This window comes from Trachemys scripta, chromosome 4 (assembly GCF_013100865.1).
Source record: "Trachemys scripta elegans isolate TJP31775 chromosome 4, CAS_Tse_1.0, whole genome shotgun sequence".
In the NCBI taxonomy this organism is placed as follows: Eukaryota; Metazoa; Chordata; order Testudines; family Emydidae; genus Trachemys; species Trachemys scripta.
In genome coordinates, this window is record NC_048301.1 from 113,151,650 (window position 1) to 113,178,777 (window position 27,128).

Here is a 27,128-nt window from a genome sequence, read left to right on the forward strand (position 1 = left end):
GCCCCACTCTGAAGGCATGGTATGGTATTGCTACCCTTACTTCTGCACTGCTGCCTGCAGAGCTGGGCCCTCAGTCAGCAGCTGCCACTCTCCGGTCGCCCAGCTCTGAAGACAGCAGCGCAGGAGTAAGGGTGGCATGATATGGTATTGCCAAACTTACTTCTGTGCTGCTGCTGGCGGGGCGCTACCTTCAGTGCTGGGCACCCGGCCAACAGCCGCTGCTCTCTGGCTGCCCAGCTCTGAAGGCAGCGCAGAAGTTAAGGTGGCAATACCATGACCCCCCCCCCCCCCCCAACACCCTCCCACCCCCCCGCAACTCCCTTTTGGGTCAGGCCCCCCAATTTGAGAAACACTGGTCTTCCCCATGCAATCTGTATAGCATAGGGTAAAAACACACAAAAGACCAGATTTCACGTGCTTTTCATGGCCGTGAATTTGGTAGGACCCTAGTCATTAACTTTGCATTTCCTGCATATTGGCAGAACGACCTCATTTGAAAAAAAAAAAAAAAAAAAAAAAATTATCTATGAATTGCCCAGATGTGTAGAGACTGTGCAGATTTTTTTTTTTACTCCCAGTCATTGAGTATATTGATTAATATGCAGATTTAGCTGCATTAATCAGCAGAATTGTAATATGACAGCTGTGGCATATCACCCTAAAACGCCAAACCACAGTCACGGGCAAAGCATGTCTTCCATTTATATCTCCAGTATACACACTTTCTGCTTAAAGAGGGAGATGCTGCACTGACCTGGCTTTGAAGAATAATGACCTTACTTTATATAATGCCTGGAAGGCGCTGTGCATCCTCTGCTCCCATTGACTCGAGGTGTTGAGGGTGCCCAGTATTTGGCTGGGTCAGCCCCATAATCATTAGGCCCTCTAGTACAGGGGAGGGCAAACTATGGTCCGTGGGCCAGATCCAGCCCATCAGGGCTTTCATTCTGGCCCGTGGGATTGCCAGCCCCATGGCGCAGCGGGGCTAAGGCAGGCTCCCTGCCTGCCCTGGCCCTTTGCCACTCCCGGAAGCATATCCCTGTGGCCCCTGGCGGAGGGGGGGTCAGAGGGCTCCATGCGCTGCCCTTGCCTGCAGGCACCGCCCCCTGCAACTCCCATTGGTCGGGAACAGGGAACCACGGCCAATGGGAGCTTCGGGGATGGTACCCGCAGGTTTGGGCAGCATGCAGTGGAGCCGCCTGCCCCACCCCACCCCCAGGAGCCACTGCCGGACATGCTGGCTACTTCCAGGAACAGTGCGGGGCCAGGGTAGGCAGGGAGCCTGCCTTAGCCCCACTGCATGCCACTGCCACCCCAGAGCTGCTCGAGGTAAGTGGCGTCAGGTCGGAGCCTGCACCCCCACAACCCCTCCTGCACCTCAACCCCCTGCCTTGAGCCCCCTCCTGTACCCCACCCCCCTGCCCTGAGCCCCCTGCTGCATTCCTCCTCCACTCCAACCCCCTGTTCTGAGCCCCCTGCCGCACCCCTCCTGCACCCCAACCCCTTGCCCTGATCCCCTTCCAGACCCAGCACTCCCTCTTGCACCCCAACCTCCTGCCCCAGCCCTACATTCATGGCCGTACATACAATTTCCCCGCCCAGATGTGGCCCTCCGGTCAAAAAGTTTGCCCACCCCTGCTGTAACATGACCTGAAAGAAGGGGACTTCAGCAGCCGTGTCTTCTAACACTGTTTTGATGCATTGGTTCAGGAGCAACTTGGTGAAGAGCGCCACCTACTGAATCCTGGATCCTACTTCCTTATATTGAGAGCCCGCAGCCTGTGCAGTGACTGCCTGTGGGGCTGCTCGGTCACTGTCTTTATTTTGCGGGTTACCCTCACTGGCTAGATCTGTGGAGCTCTGCGATCGATGCCAAATATACATCTTAAAACATTTGTTTTGGCCTAAGCAGGAAAAACACAAATCTTTTCCAATCTTGTTTGTCAGTATCTGTGGAAGGAGACTAGACATCATCTTTACGGAGGAGGAGGAGGAGCAGCGCAGAGCAAGGCTGATTATGCAAATGACACTCACAATTGAGGCTGAGCTTGATAACATGCCATCTAGACTTAAATCAGTGTGGAGGAGGAAATGAGCATGACAGGAGGCAGTGAGGCGGAAATGAACAAATAAGTGGTCTGATCCAAAGCTCGTTGCAATCACCAGAAAGACTCGCATCAATTTCAGTAGGCTTTGAATCAGGCCCCAAGAGAAAGTGAGGCTGGAAGGCAAAGTGCAGTATACAAGACTTGCTCCTATAGCCTTAGAATTCTATCTCTTTTTCATGGGGAAAGAAGGTTCAGAACTTAAATATAAACACTGACCAAACTCCTGTCTTGTCTTCTATAATCACTAGATCATAAAGGTCCCATGCAGTTTCCAAGTGATGCTTTTTATCTTAGACGGGGATAAGATTCTACAGACAGCAAGGAAATGTATATAGAGAGAATTCTGTGTCTCTCAATTGTGCTTTCTGACACATGACCAGGGCCGTCCAGAGGGGCAGGCAAGTGGGACAATTTGCCCCGGACCCCTGAGGGGCCCCCACGAAAATATAGTATTCTATGGTATTGCAACTTTTTTTATGGAAGGGGCCCCCGAAATTGCTTTGCCCCAGGCCCCCTAAATCCTCTGGGCACATGACTGGAAAAATGTTAAATCATTTCATGCCCCTTTTCTGACGTAGCAGAGCATCTCCTTTAAGGACCAAGAGTACATCTTTTGTGAATCAGAAGATGCAATTATCTACAGGGATAGACACATCAAAAATGCTTCATGTGCTAATGCTGAGGCTGAAAATTTGGTCTAACTCGGGAGTCGATGTCAAGTGCATGACCGAAGTGTGGGTGGAGCGTAGGGAGCAAGAGAGGTGTAGAAAAAAATGTAGGCAGGGGAGAGTTCTGCAAATGGGAAGAATAACTTGTACTTAATATTGAGGACGAAGAATGGAATCCAAGGAAGGGATTCAAGAAGAGAGGAGATGTGGTCAGAATGGCAGGAGAGGAATATGATTTTTGACCACAGAACTTTGAATAGACAGAATGGAGAAGAATTGAGCTGCAAGGAGGTCAGAGAACAGGAGATCCTAAGGACCAAGATGATAAATAACAAACACACGGAGCAGGGTTTCATTAGTGATAGAGCTGTAAGTGGGGGTGGGAGGTATAAAGCTTAAGCTATATAATATCCTAAAAATACACATGCTGCAGCAGCTCTGTGTGTATGTCAAATGATGTTCACTAGCAATATTAAGAGACAGAGTCCGATGCGGGGACAGTAATTTCTTGTTGCTGTAAGTATGTCAGCAGCTAGGCAGAGTCCTCAAGCTATTGTGTGCTTTCCTTGTCGATTTCTTTACTGGACTGATTCCTGGCATATAGCCTCTTGGCCTGGAGAAGAAATCTCTTCCATTTTGCAAAAGATTAGTGAGGCTGGTTTTCTTTTGAAATTCTACCAGAGCACAAAGAAATAGAATTGTAATAGCTTGAAACACTCTTTTGTGCTACTCAAACTGGTCAATAGGTTTAAGTTATCTTCTAATGAAATGTACTGTGATTTACAATGTGGTCTTAACAGCTTTTGTTATTTTGAGAACCAATGTGTAAACTGCCAAATACTGTGGCTTAAGGATCTGTATAAGTGGCTGCATATGTCACACACGAGCTAGGCCTGGTTAATCCATTTCCCAGCTGATTAGATGGACAGTGAATCCAACAAAGCGAATCGTGGCCTGGGCAATGTCCACACCTACAAGCTTACACTGGCACAGCTGTACCGATACAGCTGGGCCGTTGTAAGAGCACTCGTGTAGCCGTGTTATGCCGATGGGAGAGAGTTCTTCCATTGACATAATAAAACCAGCTCAACAAGCGCCTCCCGCTGATGTAGCGCTGTGCACACAAGCACTTATGCCAGCAAAACTTATGTCACTCAGGGGTGTGTGTTTTTCAGTGACAAACGTTTTGCTGATATAAGTGCTAGTAAAGACAGGTGTAATCTTGGAGGAGACATAGTTGTTGGCTGGAGTGTTGTGCCCTTTCTTTCCTCCTTTGTTGAGTCTGTCTCATGAGCATATCTGTTCTCAAAGTGAGCTGTGGCTTGGTGTATGGTGTGGCGCCACTGTGTTCTGTTCTGTGCCAAGTCCTCCCAGTTTGTTGGGTTGATGCCTCCCTTTGTAAGATGTACTTTCAGTATGTCTTTGAAACGTTTCCGCTGCCCTCCGCGAGCCTTTGTTCCCTGACTTAACTGAGAGAAGGGTACTTGCTTCGGGAGGCGAGTGTCAGGCATACGTACACAGTGGCCAGCCCAGCGGAGTTGGTGTTTCGTGACCTGCACTTCTATACTGCTGATGTTGGCTGCAGAGAGAATGCTGACGTTAGTGCGTCGGTCTTCCCAGCTGATCTGGAGAATCCTCTTGAGGCAGTGCTGCTGGAACCACTCCAGCCACTTGAGATGTTGTCTGTAGGTTACCCAGGTCTCACACCCATAGAGAAGGGTGGGGATTTCAACTGCCTTGTAAACCAAGATCTTGGTACCTGTTTGTAGATCCCTATAATTGAAGACTCGTTTGAGTAATCTTCCAAAAGATGTGCTGGCACAGTGGATCCTGTATTCAATTTCTGTGTCAATGTTGGCTGTTTGGGAGAGGTGGCTGCCGAGGTACGGAAAATGGTCCACATTTTCCAGGGTTTCTCCGCTGATGGTGATTTGTGGAGTACGAAGAGCAGTTTGTGCACGTGAGGGCTGGTAGAGTAACTTGGTTTTCCTGATGTTGAGAGAGAGACCCAGGCGTGATAGGCATCTGCAAAAAGCTTTAGGGTGCTTTGCAGGTCAGCGTCTGTGTGTGCAAGAATGACACAGTCATTCGCATACACAGTGATGCCAATTCTCGTGATCTTAGATTTTGTTTGGAGACGTCAAAGATTGAGGAGTTGGCCATCCATATGATACTCAATCCCAATTCTGTCAGGAAGGCGGTCGCAAATGAGAATCAGAATCACGGCAAGTTAAATGGAGAAGAGTGTTGGAGCAATGACACATCCCTGCTTGACATCGGTGTGTGAATGGTTCGGTCTCTGAGCCGTTGCACAAAATGGTGGCAGTCATCCCATCATGGAGTAGTCTGATGATGAAAATGAATTTCTGTGGACAGCCAAACCTACACAGCACCTTCCATAGGGTATCATGATTGATAGAATCAAAGGCTTTGGTTAGGTCGATGAATGCCATGAACAGTTCCTGGTTTTGCTCTCTGCACTTCTCCTGAATCTGTCCTGCCACAAAGATCATGTCGGTTGTGCCTCGGGATGGCCACACTGTGATTCGAGGAGGAGCTCCTTGGCAAGGGGGAGGAGGTGGTTTAGTAGGATCTGGGCAAGAGTCTTCTCTGCGATGGAGAGGAGGGCAATACCTCTCTAGTTCCTGCACAACGATTTGTCCCCTTCTTGAATATTATACCTGTCACTTCTGTGGGAAAATCTGCATGGCAAGAATTGGGCTCCTCAGCCACTTAAAAACTCACCAATGAACCCCCTTGGCATACATCCTCCTTGTATCGAGGGATAGCCGAAGAAGAAGAAGCTAGTGTAAACATGGCCTTAAAGTAATTAACAACAGTCAGTTTGATGTTGCACTGCATAAAGAAACAATCACTCGGCACATAATGGTTATAATAATAGCAATTTAAAGCAATTCCACCAGACTCATAGTGATTTACAGAGTTGTTGACAGTAGTCTGTGCGTTGCCCTTCTCTCAGTCCCAGTGTCGCTAGAAAATCCCAGCCACTGAGGCCTAGTGCTAACTTCCTTTCATTTTTGAGTTTCTTTGGGCTTCTCACTTGAACTTTGGACACACTAGGCTTGCATCAGCAGTCTTATAACTTGCATTTCTACCTCTGCTGTCCTACTGCTATTGCTGTTCGATGCTGGGCAGGCATTTCTACCACTTCTGGCTGTGATCTTTGTCGAGCTCGCAAGCTGAGCAGGACCAGAGCAGGTCAATATTGGGAGGGGAGAGCTCTGAGGAGCAATTCTGTGCTGAAAGAAGTGTTGTTGGTGATTCAGAGGGTGCTTCTTTGCATGCACCAGCATGGTTTTAAGGAACACTGGGCTAGAGGAGGTGCTGCCTCCCTCGTGAGATGGAAAAGCTGAAATTCTGACGATTTGAGGTTGTTTTAAGATCCCATGGCACTCTTCTGAAGCATAGGCATGATTAGGGCCTTAGCGAGGTAGAGCTAGGCCCCTCTTGCTTCTGCCCCTGCTTCCCTCACAAACCAGTCAGGGTCTGTCAGGTCAATGCAATCACCAGTGCACTTTATTCATAGCTCTTTCCCATCTCTCTCTCTCTCTCTCTCTCTCTCGGTTTGTTTCAGCCAGGCTTTACAAGCAGCAGACCAGAGCCACACTCCCTTCCCCCCTTTTCCCAGCCCTTTTATCGCCCCGGCTAATTAGGCTGGCAGTTGTTGTTAGTTGCCAGGCAGACACAGGCTTATTCAGCCAGCTTCAATCTACTCCCCTTAATTGGAGTGTGCATGGCAGGGGGCTGATTAAACCCCAGCACCCTGTCACAGGGCCCTACCAAATTCATAGCCATGAAAAATGCATCACAGAGCGTGAAATCTGGTCTCCCGCCCCCCGTGAAATATGTGTTTTTGTATGCTATACAGATTTCACGGGGGAGACTAGTGTTTCTCAAATTGGGGGGCCTGACACAACCTTGCGACTCCCCTGCAACTCCCTTTTATTTTACTTCAGAGCTGGGTGGCCAGATAATGGCGGCTGTTGGCCAGGCACCCAGCTCTGAAGGCAGCGCCCCGCCAGCAGCAGCACAGAAGTAAGGGTGGCAAGGCAATACCATACCATACCATGCCACCCTGACTTCTGCACTACTGCTTGCAGCGGCTCTGCCTTCAGACCTGGGCTCCTGGCCAGCAGCCACCGCTCTCCAGCTGCCCAGTTCTGAAAGCAGCGCCCCGCCAGCAGCAGCACAGAAGTAAGGATGGCATGGTATGGTATTGCCCTCCTTACTTCTGCACTGCTGCCTTCAGATCTGGGCAGCCAGAGAGCAATGGCTGCTGACTGAGGGCCCAGCTCCCGGCCAGCTGTGCCTTCAGAGCTCAGCACCCGGCCAGCAGCCGCTGCTCTCCAGCTGCCTAGCTCTGAAGGCAGCGCCGCCGCCAGCAGCTGCACAGAAGTAAGGGTAGCAGTACTGTAACCCCCCGCCCAATAACCTTGTGACCCCCCTACAACTTCTTTTTGGGTCAGGACCGCTACAATTACAACACCATGAAATTTCAGATTTAAATACTGAAATCATGAAATTTAAGATTTTTCAAATCCTATAACAGTTTATTAACCAAAATGGACTGTGACTTTAGTAGGGCCCTAGGCATGATAGACCCTAAGGGTACGTCTACACTACCCTCCGGATCGGCGGGTAGCGATTGATCTGTTGGGGATCGATTTATCGCGTGTAGTGTAGACGCGATGAATTGATCCCCGATCGCTCTCCCGTCGACTGCTGAACTCCAGCTCGGCGAGAGGCAGAAGCAAAGTCAACGGGGGAGCAGCGACCGTCGATCCCGCGCTGCGAGGACGCGAAGTAAGTGATTCTAAGTCGATCTAAGATACGTCAACTTCAGCTATGCTATTCTCGTAGCTGAAGTTGCGTATCTTAGATCGATTCCCCCCTTCCCCTCCCCCCCCCAGTGTAGACCAGGCCTATGTCTATGGCCAATACCAGTGTGACTAATTACATTCATCTCTAAAACAAACTGCAGTTGCAGCTGGATACAGCAATATCCACTTCCCATCCTAAACTACGGACTGTTATTTATTGATTTAATTTTTAGTTATTTACACTTCTAATAGTGCCAGTCCAAGCCTACAGCATTGTAAAATGATTGTGTTAAAGATATTTATTCCTGGTTGCAGTTTCAAACACAAGATCTTTCAGAGAAGCTACAAATATAATGGCTCATGCAGTAATCTAGGGTAATATAACAAGCAGCTTTTGGACATAATATGCCCAGATGAAATAAGTCTATTGCAAAGACTAACCCTTCCTCAGAACAGTTACAGGAAATCCCTAATTCTGCTGCTTCCAGGGAAGCCTGTGAGAATAGATATTCCTAATGGCAGGCTCTGAACTTTAAGAAGTCCTGGTCTTGTTAAACCAGCGAGCTCAAGTCTCCTCATGGAGAATGCCCTGCCAGGATCTCTCTCCCTTTTAAAACAGCTTGATCCCTTGTGCAGCTGTGGCCCAAACCGTTTAGAGCTTTCTAAATAAATCCTACACTTAATTCCAGCTGTTAAACAGCTGCTCAATTACACCCTAGAGGTGGCTGCGTTTCAGTGTGGTTGGAGTGATTCCTGTGTGTATATGCTGAAACTAACTGGGTTTTGGAGTTCTTTAATGTGCAAGGCGATAAATTACACTATTATCCACCAGGGGTCAGCATTGTGCTATTAGCTGTATGCAGCTAGAGATTCACGTCCTTGGATCACTCAAACTTCTTTTGTGAAGAATTCCATGTTACAGGCCTAACTATGCAGTTGCACAGCAGAGGGTAGCAGAATCTGTTGCTTTTCCCTTGAGGCTGTCCAGGAGAAAGTGGGAAGAGTAGGTGGGTCACCCAGGATCCTGCTGCTGTCTTGATCAAAGGCATGCCACAATAGAATCTGTTTTGCTGACCTGGTCTGATTGTGAGCCAATGCTGAGGACAGACTGGCTGCTGCATTTGGTTGTGCGGTTGTTTTGCTACCCACATTCAGCTCATTGCTTTGGGAAGAGCTTGTGGATATCTCGAGCAAGAAAAGGTGCTGCTGAAATCCCAATTGAGTTTTATTGCTTGGAGAGTACATGGTTTAAAGAACTTACTTTAAAAGGCAGCGCTGATTAAGGGCAGAAGCTGAGCCATCAGCAGAAGTATGACAGAACCACTGAAAATTTACTGCAGAACTTTTTCTAATGTTCTTGTGGGTTAATTCTCCATTTACACCAGATGGTTGTTGCACTCTTTCACTTGATGAACCCCAAATATACCATCTCCCTTTCTAGTGCACGCTGGATTTACATAGTCACCGCACTGCTAATCTGTAGTATCTGTGAAGGAGTCAGGGAGGATTGCAAAGCACACTTTTTGGAGTAGGAAGCTGCTGCCCCATGCAAGAACCCCTCCCATCTTTGTATGTGTCTAGTTGTGACCTGCCCCGTCTAAGCACTCATTAGGAACAGAGGAGAGCATCTTATTCCGGGTTAAGCCGCCCATGACCCCTTTTTTTTAAAGTCATTTAGGTGCTGCCAGGTTATAATGAAGAAGCTGAATGGGATCTGTTCTACTACTAGTACATGTGTGTGAGTCTCTTTAATGTCACTACAGCTATGAGTATATGTCAATGAATCCCTCAGGTTTGAGAGGCCTCCGGACATTGAAAAATGAATTCCTTACATTGGTGAGCAGGTACAGGAGTACTTCCACTGACTACAGTGGGATGACTTCATCACTGTCAGGGGTTCGCAACCTGGCCCTTAGTGTTCGAAGGGATCTGGGTAATCACATGCTAGAGGGATACCATCCCACTTCACAGGCTCCTTGTGTAACTCTCCCTACAAACTGCTGCCTCATTGCTCTGACACTGAAAAGGGTTTTGGCTTGTCCCAAACCGGGGCTGCAACAGCGATAAGATTCCAGCTTCTCATCTGTGTGACTCACAGGCACCAAGCCACGGGGTGCTGGGTGTGTGAACAGGCCCTTGCACACTCTTGTCTATTTGTTAGGATTAAAATTTGCAAGCAGAGCACTGATTGGAAGAGAGGCCTGACATACATGTATTCCTTTCCCCTATGTACATGAGGGCCTAAGTATGCTGCCAGGTCTGATTTCAGGCTATACCTGGAAGTTCTTAATTAAAAAAATAATTCTGAGCAGCTCTTAAGAACAACAGTCTGCTCCTAGATTGAAGCAGATCAGCTGAGCTCTGTGCATTTCACAGCAGATATTCGGAGCCTAAATGATGTATGGGGAAGAGAAATAAGACAAACAAAGAGGACATAGCAGCAGCTGGAAAGCAGCAACTTGGTCAGCACAGGCAAGTGTTGTGTCAGGAGAAGGCCAGCTGGCCATGGCAGGAACTAGAAAGGAAGCTCTTCCTTCCGAGTGGGGCTAGGGATGAAAAATTCTTTAATCAAACTAACAATCTGAACAATCAACAAAAAGTCCAGGCCTAAACTGGGAATGAACTGGGGTCTGTTCTAAAGAGACAAAACCCACCACCCCCTCCATTCCATTTCCCAGACTGGTTAACCTCAGAGAGACCTGGAGAGGTTTCCAAACCTGACCCACAGGGGACACGTGCTCCACAGGCCTCCTCCTTCCACTCGCCATATGGATGAGCAGTCTGTAGCCTGAACTCCCTGCCACTCAGGGTAGGTTCCTCCCCTCTGTCCTTTGGGCAGTCTATAGTTTTCTGGCCTTTGGGAACAAGTTCCTTCTGGATCTATAAAAGGGCTCCTCCCTCTCCTCCCTCTGGTCTCTCTTCTTGGCCCTCCTGGATCTTCTGTCCAGCTGGAGAATGCTCCCCTCTAGGCTTGACACTTCTGGCAGGTGTTTTGGAGTGGCCCAGACCTCAAGCCCTGTCTGCAGCCGAGACCGTGGAACCCCTTTCTGTCTTGGCTTAATGTGCGGTTCCTCCACCCCATGCCAGTGACTGATGGCTGCTTGGTGGCCATAGTGAAATCAACTGGTGGTCTCAATGCACACAAAATATTCTCAACATTTACTCCTTTTTAGTGGTCGTAGAGTGAGGCTGAGGACTGAATGGGCTTGGGGACTGGACCACCTTGCCCTTGTGAGCGATGGCCCATCTAAGTAAGCACACTGGCGGGGGGGAAGAAGCTGGCACTGTCTCTCCTCCTGATGTGCCTGCTCCATAGTGCTTCTTTTGCCAGCATGCAATTGAAAACACCTGTTCCTGTTTGCCAAACTGAAGAAAAAAAAAAAAAGCAATGACTCCTACTTACCAACTGTTCCTCTTTGTGGGAAATGCCTCTGATTTGGGAGCTGATTTTTCCCTATCCCACAGAGACCTGATGTTGTTCTGCTAGTTACTGTAACAGGCTCTACCCTCAAAAAAAGCAGAATAAGAACCATGGAAAATAAACCATTTTCTTCCCCTCCCCCTTGAAGCCTTTTGAGCCCCCTGTGTTCTTAACCTGTGCTCAGGAGTTTTAAAAGTGGGCACCCTAGATGGGAACTGTGAGATGGCAAAGTGTGTACCAAAGGGAAGAACATCATTCAGCCTGCCAATATTCCAGGGCCTGATCTAAAGTTCATTGAAGATGGAAAGTCACTTTCAATAACAGTCCCCCACTGACTTCACTGGGCTTTGGATCAGGCCCTAAGTGAAATTGATGAATGACACCAGGCAAAAGATGATGCCAGGAACCTACCTTATGTGGGTTTTCACCCATCATTTTTGTGTGTGTAAACTTCAGACTCATGAGTTATCTTTTCTGTGGTAATTAATTTGCAGTAATAACAAGGGAGATTAGTAGCAGGATTATGTGGGATGCGAATAAATTTGGTTCCAACTCAGAGAAATCTGAGTGGTATAAAGAGAAATAAACTGCTTGTAGAAATAAGAGAAGAATCCCATATTTTGAAATGAAGAGCACAGTCAAGATGAAAGTCACACATTAGTTTTCCTTTTCCTGTGTTGCTAGTAACATCTTAGATAATTAGAACTGAAAGAGATTTGAAAATCTAATTTTCTTTTTCACCATTTATGCTGTTTGCTTGGGATTGTGCAGTGAAACTAGGCTGGTCTGTTTTACTTTTGTTTACAGCCAGTGTAATTTTTCTGCTTCTCCTGGTTGCTAACACAATGCTCTTGTGTGTGGATTCAATAACCAGCAGAGGAATGATTAAATTAAAAATAAAATCGTGAATTTTCTCTCACTGAATTTTTAATGTAATCAAAACATTTCTGGTCCCTTTAACAACAACAAAAACCCTTTGGTTTTCCCATAAGTAGACTGCTCCTTTAAATGCTATCCAGTGCAGCAGTGTTTTGATAACAAGCTATCTGGAAAAATAGTACACATTCCCTCTGAAGCATGCCCAAGATAACAAACCAAGGATGATCAGGAAAATGCGTGTAACCTATCATTTTTGAAAGAAATCCAAGTTTCAAGTGTTAGTCCCCAGGGTGTTAAACAGCTTGCCTCGTTCGCTAGAAATGTTATTCTCATTGTCAGCCTGGTTCACGTCAGCTACCAAGAACATCTTTTATTTGTACTTGTGTATTCATTCTTTTGCAAATGCCCAAATGTGTAGCTGACATCTGAATGATCCTCTTGCTGTTTTCACAGAGCCTTTAAAATTCTATAATGAATCGCTGGATGTCTCCCAGAGGGAGGCTGTTTCCTTCTCGCTGGCACAGAAAGAACTTGCCATCATCCATGGACCACCCGGCACTGGCAAAACCACTACCGTGGTCGAGCTAATACTTCAAGCTGTGCAGCAAGGCCTGAAAGTGAGTGAGAGATGCCAGAGTCACTAGGGATATGCTTATTTTGCTAACTAATCAGACACATTGAGCTGTGGAATTCTTTATTGCTGCCCATCCCTGCTGCATTCCACTGTAGCTTCCATGTTGACTCACATACCAACGGCATTAGTCGGGGGAGTTGATATTAAAAAGAAAAAAGTGTGTGTGTGTGTGTGTGTGTATGCGCCAGTGCAGGGGTGCTGGAACAATTTGTATAGTGAGGGGTGCTGAGAGCCATTGAACCAAACTGTAAACCTGGTATATAATGGAAACCACTTCAAGCCAGGAGGTGTGGCAGCACTCTTATGCGCCAGTGCCTTTGAGTGACGTCTCTGATGCATTGGGCAGCACCTGACACGTTTTACCCCATGTACTAGGTCCACTTGGAAGCAGTGGTTTAAGTTGTCTGGACACTACGATGATGGGCACTCTAGCAATGCCTGGATTTGTATTCTTTATCTTACAGTCGTACCCAGAGTTCCCAACTAAGACTGGGGCCCCATTGTGCTTGGTGCTGTATGTGCAAGTAGTCTTAAGAAAGTCTCTGCCCCAATGACTGCAGTCAGTGTGGTATGACTCCCCTACAAACATGAATGGTTTATTCTTGCCCACCCATATGAGGTAGGGTAGTGTTGTTTTCCTTGTTCTGCACGTGAAGACGTGAGGCACAGCGAGATTAAGAGACTTCCCCAACTTCACACAGGGAATCTGTGGGAGAGGTGGGAATTGACCCCCACATCTTTTGATTCCCAGTTCAGTGTCTAACCACAGGACCACCCTTCCCCTCCAGCTGGTGAAATGTCACATTTGTGGGCTGTGTGAAATGGGGGTGGCTTTCCATATTTGCTCACTAAATATACACTGCTGTAGGTTTTATAAAACATTCTAGTTCTGAATCCTTATGAAATGGTGATTTTTGGCAACAGTACACATCTATCAGGGGCCAAGAAGCCAGCTCTCGTCCTACTATGGGGTTCTCTTGAGAATGTTAAGTCACTTGCATGGCACCCAGGGAGGGGGGAAAGGGGGAGCAGCATATTGAGTAGGCACTAATCATCTTCAGAGAGCCCAGGCTTTGACACCTGAGAGAAAAGGGCCCTATCTGCTTGAGCCAACCAGTCCATAATTCTAATGCTAGTGCTGTAGCTATAGTATGTACATTTACATGTTGTCATTTACATTATTTGAGCATACAGGGTGTCTGTACTTTGGAATCAAAGGCCCTGTCGACTCCAGAGATTTCCCCCAATTCTAGCCATTGGCTGAAACCAGGATAAGTTCTTCTGGTGCAAGTAGCAGCTTCATCTACCTGTACTATCGGTTGAAAATATACAGCGATGTGGATGGCTGGAACTGGGGCAAATCCCAAGTGTACATGGGGCCTAAATGAAGTCTGAAGACATGGACTGTAGGTAATTGTTTAAAATCTTGCACTGTTTTGTGTTGTGTACATGCGTATTTCCAGCAGTAGTTTGAAGCTATAGAGATTTAAACTGTTGCCTTTCCTCTTAGCTGCATTCAGAAAATCACCTCTTCCCCCCTCTGTGCACTGGTGAGACTATCGTTACTTTAAATGCTCTTAATCAGAGGCTTTGCAATCCTCAGCAGTTCAGTGTTTGAAGTTAATTAGCACTTCGTTTTGTCTCCAAGGTCCTGTGTTGTGCTCCCTCAAACATTGCGGTGGATAATCTGGTGGAAAGACTGGCTGGCTACAAGGAGAAGATATTGCGTCTTGGTCACCCTGCTCGTCTGCTGGAGACCATCCAGCATCATTCCCTGGATGCAGTCTTGGCACGTGGCGATAATGCCCAGATAGTGGCAGATATCAGGAAGGATATTGACCAGGCATTCGTATGTGTCCCATTCCACTGTCAACAGATTTACTCTCTAGATCATATTTATATTGCAGACAATGTTCTGGGTTGATGTGAATATGCACCAAAATATCACTCTTACAGCGCTGTTATGACTTCTTCCTTCTTTCAATGCATTCGCTATGGGAAGCTATAACCTATAATATAGCATCAAACCCCTCATTTTGTTGACCTCAAATGTAGGAAACAAATCCAAAATTTATTACAAATAAATTGTAGTGCAGGAATCTTAAAATGATACTTTGAATAATTATAGAATCATAGGACTGGAAGGGACCTCGAGAGTTCATCTAGTCCGGTCCCCTGCACTCCTGAAAGGACTAAGTATTATCTAGACAATCCCTGACAGGTGTTTGTCTAACCTGCTCTTAAAAATCTTCAAAGATGGAGATTCCACAGCCTCCCTAGGCAATTTATTTCAGTGTGTAGTCACCCTGACAAGAAGATTTTCCTAATGTCCAACCTAAACTGCCCTTGCTGCAGTTTAAGCCCATTGCTTCTTGTGCTATCCTCAGATGTTAAGGAGAACATTTTCTCCCCCTCCCCCTTGTAACAGCCTTTTATGTACTTGAAAATTATCATGTCCCCTCTCAGTCTTCTCTTCTCCAGACTAAACAAACCCACTTTTTTCAGTCTTCCCTCATAGGTCATGTTTTCTAGACCTTTAATCATTTTTGTTGCTCTTCTCTGGACTTTCTCCAATTTGTCCACATCTTTCCTGAAATGTGGCACCCAGAACTGGACACAGTACTCCAGTTGAGGTCTAATCAGTGCAGAGTATAGCGGAAAAATTACTTCTTGTGTCTTGCTTCCAACACTCCAGCAAATACACCCCAGAATGATGCTTCCTTTTTTTTTTTTTTTTTTTTTTTCAACAGTGTTACTCTGTTGACTCCTTTAGCTTGTGCTCAACTATGATTCTCAGATCCCTTTCTGTAGTACTCCTCCCTAGGCAGTCATTTCCCATTTTGTATGTGTGCAACTGATTGTTGCTTCCTAAGTGGAGTACTTTGCATTTGTCTGTATTGAATTTCATCCTCTGTACTTCAGACCATTTCTCCAGTTTGTCCAAATCATTGTGAATTTTAATCCTATCCTCCAAAGCACTTGCAACCCCTCCCAGATTCATATCGTCTGCAAATTTGTAAATGTAGTCTCTATGCCATTTGCTAAATCATCGATGAAGATATTGAAGAGAACTGACCCCACTTGTTATGCCCTCCCAACTTGACTGTGAACCACTGTATTTCCCTAGATTGTTTGAGAAGGTCATGTGAGACAGTATCAAAAGCCTTATTAAAGTCAAGGTATACGACATCTACTGCTTCCCCCCATCCACAAGGCTTGTTACCCTGTCAAAGAAAGCTGTTAGGTTGTTTTGACACGATTTGTTCTTGACACATCCATGCTGACTGTTACTTATCACCTTATTATCTTCTAGATGTTTGCAAATTGATTCCTTAATTATTTGCTCCATTATCTTTCCCGGTACTTGAAATTAAGTAGACTGGTCTGTAATTCCCTGGGTTGTCCTTATTTCCCTTTTTATAGATGAGCACTATATTTGTCCTTTTCCAGTCCCTGGAATCTCTCCTATCTTCCATGACTTTTTGAAGATAGTCACTAATGGCTCAGATATCTCCTCAGTCAGCTCCTTGAGTATTCTAGGATATATTTCATCAGGCCCTGGTGACTTGAAGACATCTAACTTGTCTAAGTAATTTTTAACTTGTTCTTTCTGTATTTTAGCCTCTGATCTTACTTCATTTTCACTGGCATTCACTATGTTTGATGTCCAATTGCTACTAACCTTTTTGGTGAAAAACGAACCAAAAAAAGTCATTTAACACTTCTGCCCTTTCCACATTTTCTGTTATTGTTTCCCCCCCTCACTGAGTAACTGGCTCACCCTGTCCTTGGTTTTCCTCTTGCTTCTAATCCTGCATTTCAGCTGTAAGTATCCTACATCCATAAAAGTGAGACCTGGTGATGACTTTGGATCTATGGGTCATTCAATTGGAGTGTATAGGATTCAGAGAGGCTGGAGGTTTCCCTTTGCTTAGCAGTTGCAGATCATTCCAAGGCAGTGAAGGGTTAAAAGTAATGCACTGTGGAAAACTCTCTGTGTAATCTGTTTACTACAGGTCTAAAAGAAAAAATCTTTAGCTGCCCTTTCCATAACGCTTATGACTGCTGTGCTTTGTATGCCAAAAGAACACTTAGTATTAATGAATCCATTTCCATCTTTCGAACGCTGAGACCCTGACACGAGCTGTTTTCACAGTGTTCCTTAGATTTCTCATGCGAGAATATATTCATGATTAGAGCCTGATTTCTTCCCTCCTGTGGGAATAAGGAGACAGTGGGGTCCAGGGGACAGGGCAGTGGTCTGAGAGCCCTGGATTCTATCCTCGCCTGTGCTGTGTGACATTGGGAATGTCATTTCCTCTATCCTGAGTGAGCTAATTCCTCATCCTGGGCAAAGAGGTGTGAGATCTAAGCTCTGTAGAAGAGAGAAATATTCTTATTACATTTTGGTCTGCAGGGGGCCTTTCAGGATTTCACCACTTTTGCCCGATTCCCACTCAGTGGCACAATGTCCTTCTTCCTGGCCATGGAGGGCTAGTTGAGGCTCCAGTTATGGCTCATGGACACAAATCAGCATACTGACCGCAGGGGACTTGTGCAGCATACTTCCCTAGTCTCAGCCTACCCCTGCTAAGCCCTGTGAGCCCAAGGAGTGAGTGAATGGGATTCTCACGTGGCAGCCTGTTGTAATGGTATCCAATCATGGACAAAGCCCATGTGGGTATTGAGTGTCCTTGTGTTGAGGAGATCTTTGTCCTGCTAACAAGTGAAACACATAAAAGCAAGCTCCTCATAAAATGCCTAGCAAACCCTCCCTTCTGCGAATTGTCAGTGATTGTGGTTGTCTCCTGGCACGTCACCACTGTGGTCTATTTAATTGCATGTTACGCACTTTTAAAAGCTACAGCCTGCTCTCAGAACTGAGTTATTCCATGCCATTTTATCATTTGGATACTTCCGAAAAGAGAGAAGACCTAATTAACGATCTGAATAGTCCAGAGGGCTCGTAATAGGATATTTAGTTGTTCACACCTAGGTCGGCGGTTCAAATACAATCCAAGGCTAGAATTGATGGTCAATTGCTACCGTTCCATTTATATTTGTGAAGTGCCAGCAGTGCGTTAAGTGCTGGTTAGTGTGTTCCCTGTGAAAGGGCTAGGTGGTCCACATCGGCACAGTCATCAACCTTGTTGACAGACTCAGTAGAAAGGCCATGGATTGAGTGGTGGTGGAGAAGACTGAATACCTGCGTTAGAACCTGATTCAAAGTCAGTGGGAGCTGCTCCATTGACTGGAGTGGGCCTTTATGGCTAGAGCTGGTCCAGCCGGGTGATGATTGAGACATCTTGGCAGGGCACAGCAGAGAAGAGTGTGCTGTATTGCCCGTGGTCTGTGGCTAGCCACTGCAGCCTCCCAAACAGTCGGTCTGGCACCTTTCTCCAGTACTACCTTTTACACTGAAAAGGCAGAGACACAGTCACATCATTAAATAACTTCAGAATGATAGTTCTGGTTGCCCTGATACATCCTCCCATTATGATTTTAATGTAATTATTTTTAATTTAATTTAGAATGCGGCTCTTTTAATTGGGATAAAACATTTCAGTGCAGATTAATGTTTTCCCCCCAACGATGACATGGCACAGGATGGCTTTACAATCTCACTAACACACTGTGCTGGAAGATATTCCCGTCTCACACAGCGAAACGCTTGAGGTATCCTTGTATCCCAGCACAACATAAATCGTGTCATGTCTGCCTAGATCTGTTATCTAGTTCCCCCATGACTAATCAGTCCTTCACTTCCTTTTTTGTTCTCGGCATTCCCTAAGCTCATGACTCCTTTTAACATCTCCAGTAGCAGCTAAAATCTGCAGCCGTGAAGTGAAAGCATCCAAGGCCATTTTTTGTATCTCTGCTTTCCTTCCTCCTCCACCACAATAAAATGCTGACTTTTGCCAGCAAAGCTGGAAGGTTTTGCTCCAAAGCAGAAGACTCTTCAGACTTTCTTTGCAAGGCTGGAGACAAGGCAACGCATTTTTACTATATAGATAGTGCAGATTGACTGTGGCTACTGGATCCATAATCATTCATCTGCAGCTATCGCTACGGCAGCAGCTTACTTAAGTTTTTCAATTGAGGCTATTCATCATCTTGCATTTCTGTTGCTGCCTTTGAACGTATTTGCCATAGAGGCAGGAACCTCACTAGATAGGCAGGTCTCCTGGTAGCTTTTTCTTTCAGGTTCCTGCAGGTTGACATTGGGGCAGGAAAGGACTTTGTTCCATGGATAGATAGATAAGTGTCCACAACCAGGGGTCTGTCCTGTAAAATGAATGGGTTTCCAGTAGCTACAGTGCTTCCCTTAGCATCTGCTTTAACAGAGACTTAGGTTGTTTTCACATCTATAAGCTGTAGGTTTTCATTATGTTTTAAGTCATTTCACACCTTTCCAATTTGTAGGTAATTTTCCCCCTCAACTTTGCTTCCTTGGAAGTATGTTGAGGAAATGGGAAATTTTGACTGACAAGCACTTGACTCTCCTGATTCCCTACAGCAGAATGAAAACTAGGGGGAAATGGGTACTAGGGTTTCCCTTTCTGCTTCCTCTCGTGAGAATGGATGTGGCTGATGAACTGTGTTCCAAAATGGCTGCCGAAGGGAGGACTTTAAAGGGGTGTATGCAGGGCTTTAATTGTAATGAAAGAGGTTCCGGGGCTCAGGCAGTTTATTTACTTTCATAACTGATGTGGCAAGCCCAGAGTGCCGGGGCTACAAACTGCTAGAGGGGCCGGGGCTCAGCCCTGGCACAAATTAAGCCCTGGGCGTATGCTTAATCCTCGAAATGCAGAGTTAGCAAGAAGATTTTTTTAAGTCCTGCTGATTGGATCCCATGGCAATGAAACCATCCGTACTTTAATTTCCCCAGAGTTTCTCTCACTGAAGAACAATGCTCCAGATTTATGTTCTCCTCCCCCCACCCCCGATTGAGTCATCGTGCCAAGAGCAGCATGATATTGGGCAGTGTTCAAATTGCTCTACTTTGGAGCTGACATGGAAGCTGAGGTAGATGCCTTGCCCCTCCCCAGGTGTCACAGCTGGCTAGTCTTGGCCTCTTGAGAGGAAATCTGAAGGGAAGATACTGAGAATGGCCAAACAGGGATGTTTGTTGAAAATACAGGATACCATATTGAGGCTGCATTGGTGATATTCCAGATGCTTTCTTGCCTCTCTTCCCCCCCCCCCCCCAGTCTTTTCACCTCAGCCTCACTCCACCTGCCCTTCTTATCCTTTTACTTCCACCCCTAACTCTTCTCTCCCTTGTCTTGTCCCCTTCAACCTTTCTCTCTCCATTTAGCTAATCCCATTCCAATAAAACCCCCATCCCTCCAAAAAAACTCATGGAATTAATATGCCCTTTGCAAATCATCACTCTGTTAGTATGTTCTGTCCCTTTGTCTGCCTTGTCTCTTTAGACTGCAAGCTCATCAGGATGGGGACTGTCTGTACCTCCGTTTGCATGGCTGGCACAATGGGGCCTTGATCTCTCAGCAATAAATAACTTTTTGATGGAGACACATAGGTGCACTGATTTTATGTGCAGGAGATGAAGACAAAGATAATAGCAAAGAGCAGCAAACAGAACTCTATTACCTTATGCTGTGTACTCCAAAGGGTTCCTCGGGGCCCTTCTACCACACTTACTCCATTGCCTGGGCCCCATCACACTGCAGCTGGCTCCCCTGACTGCTTTCTGTGCTCAGATCCAATCTGCTCTCCACGTCCTAATGGCAGTAGCAGTTTTCAGGATACAGTTACTCCACTTATACCTTTTACTAACGGTTTTAGTCATACAGGATCCTTCTGCAGAGCAAACTGTAAACATCGATCTACCGAGGCCATAGATTTTCCCATTTCCCCTCTGCTTCCTGCTGTTCTGCAAGAGACATAATTGGTATCTGTCTGTCTTAGCCACCTATGGCACCAGTCAGCATAGTATCTATAGTCAAAGCCAAGTTTGCTTTTCACCCACTCCCTTCCACAGCAAACAACTTACTGCAGCAGTTTGAGTGAGTGGAGTTTTTGTAGCCTTTCCAGCTTTCTAATAAGTTTTGACCACCAGGGAGATAAAACCATTCCAAAGTTGTTTTCCATTTGGGAACGCATCATTGCTTGGTGTCCTTCCAAGCTGAATTGCAATGGCAGGTGGCTTTGCCAATGCACCACAACCACCAGAGATCAGCCATGGATGTTATAGGCACCTCTGGTTTTTTTTTTTTAAATCGGTGCAACTAAAAAAACTCCCTCTCTGTTAAAAATATATATTCTAAAGCATTTATAAAAGTGTAAAGGCAGTTTTTAAAAAGTCTAAAGCTGCTGCTTAGGCTAGACGAGTGCAAACAACTCATGTAGCCTTACTGTGTGAAGGATACATTGGAACTTTCCAGTCTGTCCTGAGTAAGGGGCAAACTCATAGCTACAGCGTCCCGTGTAGAGCAGAGAACAGGGTGTTACTCTGATGGTCTCTCAGTTCCTCCCCTGCCACCTCCTTGTGCTGGGAAAGGAGTAATGGTTGCAGAAATGAGTAACCGAGATTATTTAGGGCAGATCGAGATTAGGCTGTGGATCATGTCTTAAGGTTCTAGAGTCTATCCTGCAAACCTTAGTCACATGATAACCATGGGAATAAGGGTTTTAGGGTTGGAGTCATAAGCCTATAGACCAATCTTTTATTTTTTTTTAATAAAGTGCTGTTGAATGAAATTCAGTAAATTGCATTTATACCAGAGATTCTGCTGCTTTCATTGTTAAATGGGCTACTATAAATTTCCTCTGGACTATTGGACTATAGGCTGTCTTTTTCATCTGCTTTTGATTTCCATTGTGCAGACAAAAACCAGAAAGACCCAGGACAAGGGGGAGAGAAGCCAGTTCCGAAATGAGATTAAGGCACTGAGAAAGGAGCTGAAGGAGCGAGAAGAAACTGCTATGACTGAAATCCTTACCTGGGCTAATGTTGTTCTTGCAACAAATACAGGTTAGACGTACGGTTTCCCCTTTTGCCTTTAGAAATGTTAGGTCAAATTAGGTTGTTCAACACAGCTTCATAGCTTCATCAGAGGCTGCAAGTAGCTCAAAGTGATTCTGACAGAGGGTCTGTATTAGTAAAAGCAATACACAAAATACTTCGGTCTGGTCACCTACTTTGCTGTTAGAATTCCTTAGGGTATATCTACACTGTAGTCCGAGGTGTGATTGTGTGTAGACACTCCCAAACTAGCTTTAATCCAACTGGTGCAAGTACCAATAGCAGTGAAGCCACGGCAGCATGGACTCAGCATGGGCTAGCCACCTGAGTAAGTATCCAAGGCCCCGTGTGTGCTTGTACAAACCCATGCTGAAGCCCAGGCCTCTCTGACTTCACTGCTATTGGTATTTGTACTAGCTATAGCAGTGATACTCAGACTGAGGCTCCAGAAGCCACAAGTGGCTCTTTAATGTGTCTCCTGCAGCTCTTTGTAGCACCTGATATTAAAACACGGTGTGATTTTAATTATTAACCAGTCAGGATGCTTTTACTATGTTCTTTACCAATTGTAGAATATTTGGTCAGTCGTTTGTTGTGAAAATAATATATATATATATATATATAATGTAAAAATAGTAAAGGAAACAATGAATTCACACTACTCTGGCTCTTTTGGGTAATGTTGATGGCAGTGTTCCCTCTAATTTTTTACGTCCATGCGCAGAATGAATTTTCTTATGTGCACCAGTATGGAGGAGATGTGTGGGCTTCAGATTGTGGGAGGGGGCTCAGGGCTGGGGCAGAGGGTTGAGGTGTGAGGGGGTGAGGGCTCCGGCTCAGGACGCGGGCTCTAGGGTGGGGCAGGTGATGAAGGGTGCGGGAGGGGGATCAGGGCTAGGGCAGAGGGTTTGGGTGTGGGGGATGAGGGCTCCGGCTGGGGGTGAGGGCTCTGGGGTGGGGCCGGGGATGGGGGGTTTGGAGTGCAGGCTGCCCTCAGGCTGTGGCAGGGAGAGAGGTGTGGCAGGGAGAGAGGACTCCCCCAGCCCTCTCTCACCACAGCAGCTCGGGGCCAGGTGAGAGGTGCCTCACTGTGGCAGCTCCGGCTGGGCTAGGCCAGGGGCCCCTCTCCTTGCCTGCGTGGCCCTTGATAGCCTGCTGCGTGGCCATGCAGCTTAGAGGGAACTTAAGTTGATTGCTAATTTGGCTCTGGAACCACTGAATTCTGAGTATTCCTGAGCTAGAGTAAAGCTTGCTTGTATCTCTACATGTAGTGCAACCATGCCTTTGATTGCAGAGTCAACATACACTTAGATCAGGGGTGGGCAAACTACGGCCCTAAGCCGGCCCGCAAGCTCCCGCTGGGGAGTGGGGTCGGGGGCCACACCACGCAGTTCAGCCCCGCTCTGGCACTTCGGCTTGGGCGCTGGGTCGGGGGCTGCACCACGCAGCTCCCAGAAGCCACGGCATGGTCCCGCTCCAGCTCCTACACACTCCAATGGCCCCCTCTGGTGCTCCAATGGGAGCTGCAGAGCTGGTGCCTGCAGATGGGGCAGCGTACTGAGCCGCCTGGCTGCGCCTCTGTGTAGGAGCCGGAGAAGGGACATGCTTCTGCTTCCGGGAGCCGCTTGAGGTAAGCGCTGCTCAGAGCCCACAGCCCTGAGCCTCTCCCCATGCCCCAACCCCCTGCCCCAGCCCTGATCCCTGTCCTGCTCTCCAACCCCCTCAATCCCAGCCCAGAGCACCCTCCTGCACCCCAAACCTCTCATCCCCAGCCCCACCCTAGAGCCGGCATCCCTAACTGTAGCACTCACCCCCTCCCGCACCCCAATCACAATTTTATGAGCATGCATGGCCTGCCATACAATTTCCATACCCAGATGTGGTCCTTGGGCCAGAAAGTTTGCCCACCCCTGACTTAGCCAAACTATATGTAATTTAATATCACTCAGTGTGGTGGGACTGAATGGTCTGTAATGCCCATGTGTATCCAGGATGGATAGGAGTCTTAGAACTCCTTTTCTCTGCCTTTTAAATTTTAATCTATTTTATTGGTTCTTAACCTTTTCCCCTATGGAGACCCTCCTCCCTTCTGTCCATTACCTGCTTACCACTAAGCAATATAACGACAGGGTGGTTGTGATTCCCTAACACCTCTTGGGATTGTGACCCGGAGCTTGAGAATCCCAATCTAATTTCTTTGTATTATCTTCCTTTGTGTTCTATTTAATGTTGATAAAACAGACTAGCGCTGAACCTTCCTACACACACACTGCGACTATATTTATTATTTAGCATGTAAGCTCTTTGGGGCAAGAACTGTTCCTTACTACCTGTTTGTACAGGGCCCAGCACAATGGAGGCCTGATCTCATTTGGGGTCTCGGTGCTACAGCAATACATAGAATAAATAATAATGTTTACCCATTGTGATCACAGTTTTATGTAACAAAGCAGTTACCGCTGCCATGTAAAGGTAATAAAACGTTCTGTGAAAAGTAACATTTGCAGATGTTTCATGATCTGATTGCAAACATGAATACCTCCATCATTTAAAAAAAAATGTTTATAAACCACAACAACAAAAACCCCGTGAAGTGGCCTAACCATTTTATGGACCAACTGCTTGCAAAATGTATTGTGTATATAGTGTTGTAAGCGTACAGGGCACTTTACAGAGCTTTAAAAGACAAAGGACCCTGATCTGAGAGGCTTATCATGGACTGGAATGAGCTTGGTAACAGTGATAGGTCAGAGGCAGAAACAGAAAGAGACAGCATTAAAAGGAGAATCAGTATTGAAAGCCGAGCTTAGCAAGTAGTGGTGCAGGGCTGGGAAGATTCAAATATAATTATTTTGTTAAATCCAAAACTGTTTTTGTTCACTTTCCACAAACATTCCAACTTCAGTACTATGAATACGTCAAAAGTGACTTTCAGACTGCTTTTGCTTGTAAAATTTGCACTTCACATGGTGGTTAAACAGCCAACGCAGTATGAACTATGAATTCTATTTTCAGTGAATAACACTTGTTGTTTGAAATTTTACTCTGTCCTAGTCAGGTCCGTAGGTCACATGTTTCTGATTCCTGATGGGATGCTTTAGGTAACTGACCAACACAGTGAGAAATTTGAATGGAATTGTTACTGGTTGGGTCACAGAAACCCCTTTGGGACTGCCACCCGATGTGCTGGGACTACCTTTGAGCCTGTTCTCCCCGGCAGCTTGGGACTTGAGTGCCCTGCCTGGTTGTGCCAGACACGCTTGCCTGCTACAAACACAGACCCAGGTCTGAACCAGGTCCCCCAAAAGCTGCAGGCTTAACTGAAAACAGCTTAAGAAGTGCTCCTGTCTCCAACACCCAGATACTCAGTTTCCATGGGATCCAAACCCCAAATAAATCCGTTTTACTCTGCATAAAGCTTATACAGAGTAAACTCATACATTGTTTGCCCTCTCTAACACTGATAGAGAGATATGCCCAGCTGTTTGCTCCCCCAGGAATTAATTGCTTGCTCTGGGTTGATTAATAAGTAAAAAGTGATTTTATTTAAATATAAAAAGTAAGATTTAAGTGGTTCCAAGTAATAACAGTCTAAAGTGAATTACCAAGCAAAATAAAATAAAACACACAAGTCTAAGCCTAATACAGTAAGAAACTAAATGCAGGTAAATCTCACCCTCAGAGGTGTTCCAATAAGCTTCTTTTACAGACTAGATTTCCTCCTAGTCTGGGTCCAGCAATCCCTCACACCCCTGTAGTTACTGTCCTTTGTTCCAGTTTCTTTCAGGCATCCTTTGGGGTGGAGAGGCTATCTCTTGAGCCAGCTGAAGACAAAATGGAGGGGTATCCAGGGGCTTATATAGTCTCTCTTGTGGATGGGAACCCCTCTCTCCCCCATGTAGAATCACAGTACAAGATGGAGTTTTGGAGTCACATGGGCAAGTCACATGTCCATGCATGACTCAGTTCTCTACAGGCCAACGCCATTGCCCACATGTTAGCCCGAACGTTCCCAGGAAAGCTCAGATGTGGATTGGCCTCTATCAAGGTCCATTGTTAGCTGAGTACTTCCATTTACTTGAATAACCCCTTCACACCATGTTGACCAAATCTGCCTTATGTGCTTCCTACAGCAAACACTTAAATACAAGCATAGAGCCGACACTTATAATTTCAGATATAAAAATAATACATGCATACGAATAAGATGAATACATGCAGTGGAGCATAATCTTTGCAAAGATATGTTACATGGCATATCTAGCATAAAACATATTCCAGTTATGTCATATTTACACTTACAAGCATATTTCTATAAAGCATTATGGGGTGCAATGTCACAGGAATATTCGTTTGTACAGAATATATGCAATGTTTGTTTAGTCACCCAATTAGGGAACAGAAACGATACCATATGACTTAAAGAAGTAATCTAGGTACTGATCATGCCAACCACTTATGCATATGCTTATCTTTAAGCACATAAGCAGTTCCATTGACGTTAATGGGACTACTTCCATAAAAGTTAAGCACATACTCAAGTGCTTTGTTGGATCAGGGCCCAAGGCATCAAGAAATGCAACCTGCAATTATTTGATCAATAACTATTTGAAGAAAAGTGTGAATAATTTCAAATAACAAATATATTCAAGAGTCTCACAGGATGGCCATGGACAATTCACTAATAGGAAAATGCCCTATGAAATCCTTGAAATAAATTATTTGTAGGGAAATAGTCCCTCAGTTCTAGTTGTAACTGTGTGAAAGAAGTGGGGCTTGACCTCTGTCTTTTAGTGATAGTGGTACTCTCACTCTGCCATCTCAGCTGGGGTTCTCCTTGCAAACTCATGCACCCCTGCTGGCTTGCTAGCTAGTTTTGAAGTCTAAATAACTTGGCTTTGTCAAAAGTCCTTTACAAATCAAATCAATAAATTACATATAAAAACCAAACCAACAACCCAATGCAGCCTTGATTTTACAAAGCTGGGATAGTCACAGCATTGTAATACTGGAGGCTCAGATAATTATGGCTTCCCCAGTTATAGAAAGCCTGCTGGCTTACTCAGAAGCATCCAGTTAGCAGGATTTATTCACACAAGCCAGACCTCTTTGCTGCTAAGCTCAGCGGGAGGAGAGCTTAATTACTGCAACCCTGGGAGACATACGTGACCTTTAGTTAAGTGGAGATCAATAAATTAGAGTGATGCTATGTGGCTAGAATGGTATGGTCCCTCTCTACCTGCACAATTGTAAAGATAATTACATATATCTTTTTTTTGGAGGGGGCGTGGAGCTTGGCAATATATCATATGCCAGGTTCAAATTATACATCCCGTGTAACTATATTGGGTAAGTATATTCTGAAAAAGTTTTGCCTAATAAAAAGAAATCGCACTTAGGCTGACAAACTGTAGCTTGTGTCAGGTGCGTCCAACCTGATCCAAAACTGTACAGACTGTGGTTTATGAAAGAAGAACTAAATCATCCCTAACCCGAGCTGCATTCCTCAGCCCTAGAATAGTACAAGCTGTTTTAGAAACCAATCTTTCCCTTTATGACATTGCTCTGAATAATAAACATACAACAGG

General features: G+C 45.8%; 1 protein-coding gene across 1 annotated transcript in view; it reads left to right on the plus strand.

The window, feature by feature from the left end:
• Nucleotides 1-27,128, plus strand: part of IGHMBP2 (immunoglobulin mu DNA binding protein 2) — an 88,585-nt gene that overhangs the window by 12,391 nt on the left and 49,066 nt on the right. Inside the window, exons 5-7 of the mRNA XM_034770450.1 lie at nt 12,371-12,534; nt 14,200-14,400; nt 21,402-21,549. Coding sequence (XP_034626341.1) covers nt 12,371-12,534; nt 14,200-14,400; nt 21,402-21,549 — 513 coding nt within the window. The remainder of the gene's footprint in view (nt 1-12,370; nt 12,535-14,199; nt 14,401-21,401; nt 21,550-27,128) is intronic.